General features: G+C 37.6%; 1 protein-coding gene across 3 annotated transcripts; it reads left to right on the top strand.

Moving 5' to 3' along the window:
* The first annotated feature begins 843 nt into the window (after positions 1-843).
* LOC132602534 (uncharacterized) lies at positions 844-8,752 on the top strand. 3 transcript variants are annotated; one of them, XM_060315362.1, is made up of 13 exons: positions 844-1,521; positions 1,849-1,995; positions 2,085-2,306; positions 2,604-2,846; positions 2,945-3,082; positions 3,169-3,357; positions 4,273-4,509; positions 5,661-5,798; positions 6,005-6,190; positions 6,386-6,628; positions 6,727-6,864; positions 6,951-7,136; positions 8,241-8,752. In XM_060315362.1, the coding sequence occupies exons 1-13, from the start codon at positions 1,159-1,161 to the stop codon at positions 8,250-8,252; spliced, it is 2,442 nt and encodes an 813-aa protein (XP_060171345.1). In that variant the 5' UTR covers positions 844-1,158; the 3' UTR covers positions 8,253-8,752. The 3 variants fall into 3 exon arrangements, with proteins under 3 accessions (XP_060171345.1, XP_060171346.1, XP_060171344.1); XM_060315363.1 differs by lacking the exon at positions 6,951-7,136; XM_060315361.1 differs by lacking the exon at positions 8,241-8,752 and having other exon boundaries at positions 6,951-8,220.
* Positions 8,753-9,692: the final 940 nt, after the last annotated feature.

Raw genomic sequence — 9,692 nt, 5'->3', positions numbered from 1 at the left:
TAGATGATGCTACAATATCATATTGCTATAATCAATACTAATCTTCATCACTCATAAGATAAACAACACTACATGATTAGCAAACATAAGAAGAATTTTCCTCTTATTTCGGCCTATTCATCGAGATTTAGCAAACGAATTGTTATGGCTGAGCTTCTGCCATTGGCTAGAGACCCTTCACTGCTTTTCTTGTTGCCACTGGTGTATTTTTACTGGGAGTATCAATATCCACCATTAAAATGGAGAGTTAGAGCTTGTTGAAGATACTCTAACAATGGCTGAAAATATTAAAAAAAATAAATTGAATGAAAAGTGAAGTTATAGACGATGAAATTTATGAACAATTGAAGAGAAATACAATAAATAACATAACGAAAATTAGTTACCTGTAGAGATTGGGTAACTGATAAGGAAGAAGAAGAAATCGTGCTAATTATGGTGAAGAATAATGGAAGTAAAATACGGTTGTGAATTGAAGATGTGAGAGAAAAATATTTGAAAAAAAAAAGAGATTGTGGGTAAGTGGGAGAGAGGTACCTTATTTTTAGGGAAATACATTGCAGTTACAAAAACAAGTTATAGATGGTAATTTGATAAATAATTAAGCTATAAATAATAATTAAAAAAAATAGTTATTACTAATAAATAAGTCTTAGAGGTAGTTATGAGCTGTAAATTTTTCAAAAAAACACCAAAAAGGTTGTAAATATAAATTTTAACGTAATTTGGGCCTAGTATTCAACATAAGGCCATCGTCAAAAACACATTGAAACCCCAACATATATATAATTACATCGACAAATGACCTATACACTTAATCAGAACTTCTCTTTATTAGTTACAGTTCAGTTTTTAAGATTTCGGTCAAAATAACGTCCTGGAAAATTTGCAGATAAAGAACATACAGAGGAATTTGACACTTTCTAAAAGATCTAAATATTTTAAGCCGGAAGGAAGAAACTATATTAGGGAACTTTCGAGCACTTTAAACTCCTTTTAGGTTTCGGAATCGTTTATTTGTCTTAGATTTTAACCTTAATTCTTTATCATGAACTGAACAGGAAAAGGAATAAAATAAAAAGACAAAAGGTAAATATGGACAAAGACTTTGATTATAAATAGAGATGTTTAGGGATTAGGGTTGCTTATTGAGAAATAATGTTGGGATCCGGATCAGTTTTGCCGGAAAAGATGCAACAACCAGCACAAGGAAGAGGAATGAAGTGCTGCGGAGGAACATCGAAGAAGATGCAACCACCACCACTACCACAAGGAGGAGAAACGAAGAAGCAAAGAGGAGTATGCTCATGCCCGGCAAAAAAGTGCTTCGGAGAACAAGGAGGACGATATTCTAACATGACTGAGGAGGACAGCAAGAAATACATTGAAGAAGGGTATGCATGCCCCAGTAGTGATAAATACTTCAATCCAGATCTTATTCCCGATGGCGCTTTGCTCAAACATCACCCTGATTTTCAAACTATTTGGTCCCGTTACTGGCGCCAACTACAAACAACCAATGTATGTATTTATTCTATTCATTGCCTTGGATTTGTAATTTAGTAAGTAGTATATTTCAACAAAGCTGGCCTCATTAGTGTTCCCCCCTTCATATTACAAATGAACATGTTTTAACCACATGTTTGTCCTTGGATATGATTTAGATCTCTTACTCCTTGCCTGCTGATTCAAATTGCATACATGTTTTTGTGATTCTCATGACGTATGTCTGTATGTATGTACTACATACTCTATTGTTGTGGTTCCTTTGGCCCTGAATCTTTGTTAGGAATCCCTCACTCTTTTGGCATATCATTTAAACTAAATGACAGTTGGCTTTTTTGACAGAATATGGACATGGATACCTACCCTGGTGTGTCTGATATGATTGAGGTATGGCCATTAAACTGGCCCAATACCACCGAGGGGTATGACAATGAAGTCAACGATCTGGCTATCTTTGCTATCCAGGAACACAATAAGGAACCGTTCCATGTATGCCCCTGTGCATCTTTGCTTTGTGAGATGGATTAGTCCATTATATGCTTTCTTCTCCCACTAATAGTTACTGACTCTCCTTGCAGATTTTTAAGTACGAGCTCTTGAAGATTGAGAAAGTGAACGCACGCCTGTCAGGATATCTTGAATTTTTCGTGACTGTTAAAGTCAAGAATCTCACTCTTGGTACTGTTATTGAAACTTTTCAAATACATACCGGTAGACCCCTGCATGTGCGTTATCTAGTACTTACCGGTAAAATGGCTCAGCGTTTTGAAGATGTCTATTCCTTTCTGCCAAAAGGAGGGGTAAGCACCTTATGAGGTTTACAATTTACATTTTTTTTTTTATTTTGATAAAAGCCCCCCAAAAAATTCTACATTACCATGCGTGTGTATGGATGATTTTGTGATAAGAGTGTGGATTAAAATTGAGCTGGGTTTATCTTGTGTGCACCCGAAGGGTAGCGGCTGCGGGTTCCATGTCATCAAAAAAAAATACTGGAAATGATAAATAGTATTACTCATATTTCTTCTTTTATCATCACTTCGCCAAGTTCTTTTCAATCATCATTTTGTAAGTTCACCAATTTTTGTTGGTGCTAGGATTTGGTCGATAGTTCCGAGGAAGAAATGACTGGTAGCGAATCGAGACCATTTTCATCTGAGAAGAAGCCAAATTCTGCAGAAGAACTTCTTGCCTGGCAGAGGGAACTGCCCTGCCGGTTCTTGGCTAATGAGGTTCTATGGGACGACAATGTTTTCATCCCTGAAAAAGCTTCGGAGAAGCTCCCCGCTATATTTCACAGAATTTACGGGAGGTACTTCAATCAGATTTGTGAAACCGAGGTTTGTCTTCTTTCACTACTCCTTCCTTTTCTTTTGTTCTAATGATTTGTGCAATACAACTTGAATGTGAATTTATGTCTGATTGGCTTATTTAACAGGGTTTCGACATTGACATCTATCCCGGTGATTCTGTGGCTGCTATGTATATACCGTACCTGGATTTTGACAAAGAAATTGGCTTGCTGATGGATCTGGCTGAACACGCTATTCAGGACTACAACAATAGAGAAATCGACGTATGCCTCTATTCATCTAATCATCTTTTCTCTGTTTGAACAATCACCCCTGAATGTCCTTATAGTATTTTTTCCCTGCCTTGCAGGATTACAAGTATGAGGTCGAGTCTGTTGAAAAAGTGAACTTTATTTTGGCTGAATGTCGTGAATTCTTTATGACAGTTAAAGTTAAAAATCTCACTTTGCGTACACCCGTAGAAACTTTTCAAATCCATGCATATAAGGGACCAGATTTTGAGAATGTTGTCCGTACGTGCCGGAAAAAGTTGTTTGAGGTATACAGATTCCCTCCCCTTTTTGGTGAATGAATCTCAGTGCTATTTATTTGTTTCTTTGGCTTTGGTTACTCTTTTGGGACGGAGGCATAGTTTTTGTTGTTTGCTTTGGTTACTCAAATCTATGTGGATATGGGTATTATGAGATGATGACCCTAGAAAAATACTAAATAGGTGATGGATTTTGGGATGGACTTTGAAAAACATTTCGTTTACCTGCACTTTTGTTTTAATCAAACCAATTCACAATTTTATTACCACTGCACTAAAAAAGGACATACATGTTGTAGGAGAGCCAGACTAACTTTCTTGTACATGGTGAGAACTTGGTGAACTAAGTTGATGAAATTTTAGAAGTAATCTTAATCATCACCAACTCAAAGAATACAAGCAAAACAGAGTGTTAATAAAGCTGGCAGACCAAGGTGGCTGATATACAAGCACATTTGGATTTTTCTTCTCGAGTCAAAATGGGGGAAGTTGCCGTCTTTCCACATTTAACAAACTTCTAACTTGTCTTGGTAGAGGCATACGGTTGTTTAAAAGTCTTTTCTTGTCTGCCAAAAGGAGGGGTAAGCACCTATGAGGTTTACAATTTTTTTTCCTCTTGTGTGCTTGATTTTGGGTAAAACCCCAAAATATGCATTACCATAGGTGTGTATGGATGATTTTGTTATAGATTGTGGATTAAAATCGACTCGAAATGGTAAATAGTATTACTCATATTTCTTCTTTCACCATCATTTCGTTAAGTTCTTTTTCATCATCATTTCATAAGTTCACCAATTCTTTTTACGTGCATGCAAAGCGTGTACAGTATGTCTAGTTAATACTATATATACACTTATAAAGAAAAATGTATAGACGAAGCAAGGAAAATGTTGTGAAATTTACAGGTGAAGTTGTTGGTGCTAGGTTTTGGTCGACGATGAAATGGCTGGTAGAAAATCAAGACAACTTTCACCTGCAAAGAAACCAAAATCTGCAGAAGAACTACTTGCCTGGCAGAGGGGACTGCCCCGCCGGTTCTTGTCTAATAATGAGGTTTTTTGGGATGCCGAAGTTTTCATCCCTGAAGGTGTTTTGAAAAATGACTCTGCTATATTTCACAGAATTTATTGGAGATACTTCAGTCAGATTTGTGTAACCAAGGTTTGTCTTCTTTCACTACTCCTTCTTTTTCTTTTATTCAAGTGTTGTAAATATTATATGTGTACACACCCAACATTGCTTGCTCTGTATTCATAAATTGTTCTTTTATTTGTGGTATTACCTGTAAATTTGTTATCCTCATAAACTTGTATTGCCAATTTTGCAAGCCCATCAAAATGTGTTTGAGGAATCATTGTTTCAGTTAGTCTTAGACAAAAGGAGCTGGTCAAATTTCTAATTAAATCTTACAATTTAAATCACTGTCCCAAGATCAATGGGAGTAGCAATTATTAAGAGAAGTTTTCGTTGGCTGAGGGTGTTCTTTACATTAGAAGTATATTTTTAGACGTTGGTTAGTTGTTTAGCCTGCTTATGAAGAGTATTCTTAACACTGCCAAGGTTTCTTTCCCACCTACTTTGGGACCTGCTTGAGGAGTTTGCCTGATCTAATTGATCAAGTAAAATAGAGAACAAATTCACTGATTATATTTATACTCCAATTTTTCATAGTCCAACCCTTGTATATCTTTTTCTTTTCGGACGATCACATGACATGGTAAGTCCATGTATTTCACATATCCCTCTCCAATATATTTACCTCTTCATTCTCTTCTTTTCTCTTTTCCTTAAATTCCCCCTCCTAATTTTCTTGGTTATCTTTATTATCTGTAACATGTCAAGCTCTCACGAGTACAAGTTCTGCAAAAAAGATACCTGATACTCGAGACTTACCACCTCATGTTCTCAATTCTTCCAAATTCCAGCAATTCCTGCCGCGATCACCTTTCTTTTATCTGAGCCTAGCTAACCTGTAAGCTCAAGTGTGGCAGATAAGATTATGGGGCTTACTTACAAGTTACAAGTCACTATTATTTTGGTGTTACGTGTTAAAATAAATATAGGGAATTCATGGTTATTTTGATGGTGCTGTTAGCCATGGTGTTCAAGTGATTTGTTTAGCCCCTGCTTCTCTTTATTAATCAAATAGACCAAATTCTAAAAGAAACATGTTAGCTCCATAATTATATATGTACTCGATTGAATATCAGCTTCTTTGACTTCCGCTTCCTTTAACTTGTCCATGCGTAACTAAAATCTGGACAGATCTGTGCATTGAATATGAATTCATGTCTGACTGGCTTATTTAACAGGGTTTCAACATTGACATCTATCCCGGTGATTCTGTGGCTGCTATGTATATACCGTACCTGGATTTTAAGAAAAAAATTGGCTTGCTGATGGATCTGGCTGAACAGGCTATTCAGGACTACAACAATAGAGAAATCAACGTATGCCTCTATTCATCTAATCATCTTTCCTCTGTTTGAACAATCACCCCTGAATGTCCTTACAGTTTTTTCTTCGAACTTTATTTTGACTATCCATGAATACAATAAGGAACCGTCCAATATATGCCCCTGTGCATCTTTGCTTTGTGGGGTTAGTCCACTATATGCTTTCTTCTCCCACTAATACTTATTGACTCTCGTTGCAGATTTTTAAGTACACGCTCTTGAAGATTGAGAAAGTGAACGTACAGTCAGGATATCTTGAACATTTCATGACTGTTAAAGCCATCAATCTCACTCTTGGTACTGTCATCGAAACTTTTCAAATACATACCGGTAGCCTGTCTCAGCCTTCCGAATGTGTTGTCATTTCTTGTCTGCCAAAAGGAAGGGTAAGCGCGTTATGAGGTTTACAATTTACCTTTTTTTTTTCTTTTCTTCTGTGTGCTTGATTTTGGGAAAAGCTTATGGATTAAAATTGACTGGAAATGATAAATAGTAGTACTCATATTTCTTCTTTTATCATCACTTCGCCAAGTTCTTTTCAATCATCCTTTTGTAAGTTCACCAATTCTTGTTGGTTCTAGGATTTGGCCGATAGTTCCGAGGAAGAAATGGCTGGTAGCGAATCGAGACAATTTTCACCTGAGAAGAAGCCAAATTCTGCAGAAGAACTACTTGCCTGGCAGAGGGAACTGCCCTGCCGGTTCTTGGCTAATGAGGTTCAATGGGACGACAATGTTTTCATCCCCGAAGACGCTTCAGAGAAGCTCCCCGCTATATTTCACAGAATTTACGGGAGGTACTTCAATCAGATTTGTGAAACCGAGGTTTGTCTTCTTTCACTACTCCTTCCTTTTCTTTTGTTCTACTGATCTGTGCAATACAACTTGAATGTGAATTTATGTCTGATTGGCTTATTTAACAGGGTTTCGACATTGACATCTATCCCGGTGATTCTATGGCTGCTATGTATATACCGTACCTGGATTTTGACAAAGAAATTGGCTTGCTGATGGATCTGGCTGAACACGCTATTCAGGACTACAACAATAGAGAAATCGACGTATGCCTCTATTCATCTAATCATCTTTTCTCTGTTTGAACAATCACCCCTGAATGTCCTTATAGTATTTTTTCCCTGCCTTGCAGGATTACAAGTATGAGGTCGAGTCTGTTGAAAAAGTTAACTTTATTTTGGCTGAATGTCGTGAATTCTTTATGACTGTTAAAGTTAAAAATCTCACTCTTTGTACACCCTTAGAAACTTTTCAAATCCATGCATATAAGGGACCAGATGTGGAGAATGTTGTCCGTACTTGCCGGAGAAAGTTTAAGGTATACAGATTCCCTCCCCTTTTTGGGGAATGAATCTTAGTGCTATTTATTTTTGTTGTTTCTTTGGCTTTGGTTACTCTTTTGGGACGGAGGCGTAGTTTTTTTTTTTTTTTTTTTTTGGCTTTGGTTACTCAAATCTATGTGGATGTGTATTATGAGATGATGATCCAGGAAAAATACTAAATAGGTGATGGATTTTGGGATAGACCTTGAAAAACATTTCGTTTACCTGCACTTTTGTTTTAATCAATCCGAGTCACAATTTTATTACCACTGCCCCAGAAAAGGACATACATGTTGTAGGAGAGCCGGACTAACCTTGTACATGGTGAGAACTGGTGTACTAAGTTGATGAAATTTGAAAAGTTATCTTAACTATCACCAATTCAAAGAATACAAGCAAAACAGAGTGTTAATAAAGCTGGCAGGCCAAGGTGGCTCATATACAGGCACATTTGGATTTTTCTTCTAGACTCAAAATGGCGGAAGTTGCCATCTCTCCACATTTAACAAACCTCTAACTTGTCTCGATAGATTATCTAAAAGAGTTTATGTGTACGCATCATCTCTGGTGTGACTCAGGGAGGACATTTTAGCTGCAACCTGTTTGGCCTCCTTGTAACAAAGTTTGGTAATTACAGTGTGATTAATTAGTTATCAAATTCTTTATCTCATTTAGAGTACCTTCAAGCCTATGTGCCTGCACACTCGCTACTCATTCACCTTGTTTTTGGATTTATTTCCCTTCCTTCAGCCATAGATGCATCAGTGGAAGTGCTAACGTTATTACCTTTACCCTTCTCGTAAAGTTTGTCATCCTTCTCCCTTTACTGCCTCTCCATCAGCCATGCCATCATTAGTATTCCGATTTGGCCACGTCCCTTTGCATAGTTTACCTGAACTTCATCTCGAGTCACATATTTTGTAGGTGTTGAGAATTATGACATTGAAATATGAAATAGGTGTTACTAGGCCTTATTGTCTTTAGGGAGAAGACAAATATGTTGACTTGCGTGTATTGACCTATACTTGATAGCTAATTTTCCCTGGTTTGCATCTATACTTTATGGCTAATTTACTTTTTTGGTTTGGACCTATGTGCAGAAGTTGAATTGAGAAGAAGCTTCGCCGGAGGCAAGGAAAGAGGCAGTTGAACTGTTGCTAATCTAGGACTAGTTGGGAACATTATAATATGTAACTAAAGCGGTTAATGTTTATTGACGTCTTTATTAGCTGTAGAAGTATTTGCACAAATATAATTTAATGGTCGGATTTGAATCCCAAATCCGACCTTTGTAGCAGGTTCCCAGGAAAGATTGGAGGGTCACAGCTGAACCACTTAAATATCAACCTCCTTAGACAGAACCTGCTTACGTCGTGATGTAAGCGAAGAATAAATAAATAACACACAGAGATTTATAGTGGTTCACCCTCAATGTGAGAGCTACGTCCACGTTGCTGCTGCAGATCTTATTAAAGAAGAAATATTACAAGTGTTTACAACACTCAACCTCACAACCCCAATCCCAATTACACTCAAGAATTTTACCACAGAAAATTCTCTCAAAGACCTTCTCTTACTTAGGCCTTTCACTAAGAGTATTTCTCTTAGATTTTGTTTTCTCTCTTTGGGATGTGTTTAGCAAATGATCTTGATGATATCTTACAAATGAACCATAAGCTACCTATTTATAGGAATGAATTTCCTATGATGAGGTAAGCGCTTACATCACGACTATTATGAGGTAAGCGCTTACATCACGACTATGTGAACAAAAGAATTGACTTGTTTGGCCAATTCCACACCTAACAAATCTCCCACTTGAAGACTAATTTTAATTTGTCTTCACACTTTGATCGATGCAGCAGCTCTTTCCTACTTTCATACTTCGTGCAGGCAACTGAAGTTGAGCATAGCTTCAGTTTGTCTATCGTCACTGCCTTTGTCAGCATGTCTGCTGGATTCTGACTCACTGCGATCTTCTCAAGCACTAGCGCTCCATCTTCCAAAGCTGATCTAATGAAATGGTACCGGAGTTGTATGTGCTTCGTTCGAGCATGGTAGACCGGGTTCTTTGCCAAATGAATGGCACTTTGGCTATCACAATATAGCACACTTCCCTCGTGGTCCTGATCCAATTCCCGCAGAAAAGATTGTAGCCACATCATTTCCTTTGTGGCCTCCGTCACAGCAACGTACTCAGCCTCACAACTAGAGAGAGCTACTATCTTTTGCAACTTGGAAACCCAAGAGATTGCAGTACCTCCGAAGGTGTAAACATACCCGGATGTGCTCTTTCTGCTATCAATATCACCACCGTTGTCAGCATCAACATACCCTTGCAATCTTGTTTTTGATTTTCGGAAATACAGAGCTGAACTCGAGCTGCCTTTCAGATATCTGAATATCCACTTCACAGCCTCCCAGTGTTGCTTTCCCGGATTGCTCATAAATCGGCTGATAACTCCCACTGCATGTGCAATGTCAGGCCTTGTACATATCATTGCATACATAAGACTACCGATTGCAGATGCATAAGGTATCTTGTCCATCTG

This window comes from Lycium barbarum, chromosome 7 (genome assembly GCF_019175385.1).
Source record: "Lycium barbarum isolate Lr01 chromosome 7, ASM1917538v2, whole genome shotgun sequence".
Lineage (NCBI taxonomy): Eukaryota > Viridiplantae > Streptophyta > Magnoliopsida > Solanales > Solanaceae > Lycium > Lycium barbarum.
The sequence above is the reverse complement of the archived record's forward strand: the minus strand, read 5'-3'. Positions and strand labels throughout refer to the sequence as shown.

What these genes read in the sequence shown, in the direction of transcription:
- LOC132602534 (XM_060315361.1), top strand. Translation starts at nt 1,159, where the DNA reads ATGTTGGGATCCGGATCAGTTTTGCCGGAAAAGATGCAACAACCAGCA. An exon ending in GCCAACTACAAACAACCAAT is followed by an intron (nt 1,522 to 1,848) that starts GTATGTATTTAT and finishes CTTTTTTGACAG; the next exon opens with AATATGGACATGGATACCTA. An exon ending in ATCAGATTTGTGAAACCGAG is followed by an intron (nt 2,847 to 2,944) that starts GTTTGTCTTCTT and finishes CTTATTTAACAG; the next exon opens with GGTTTCGACATTGACATCTA.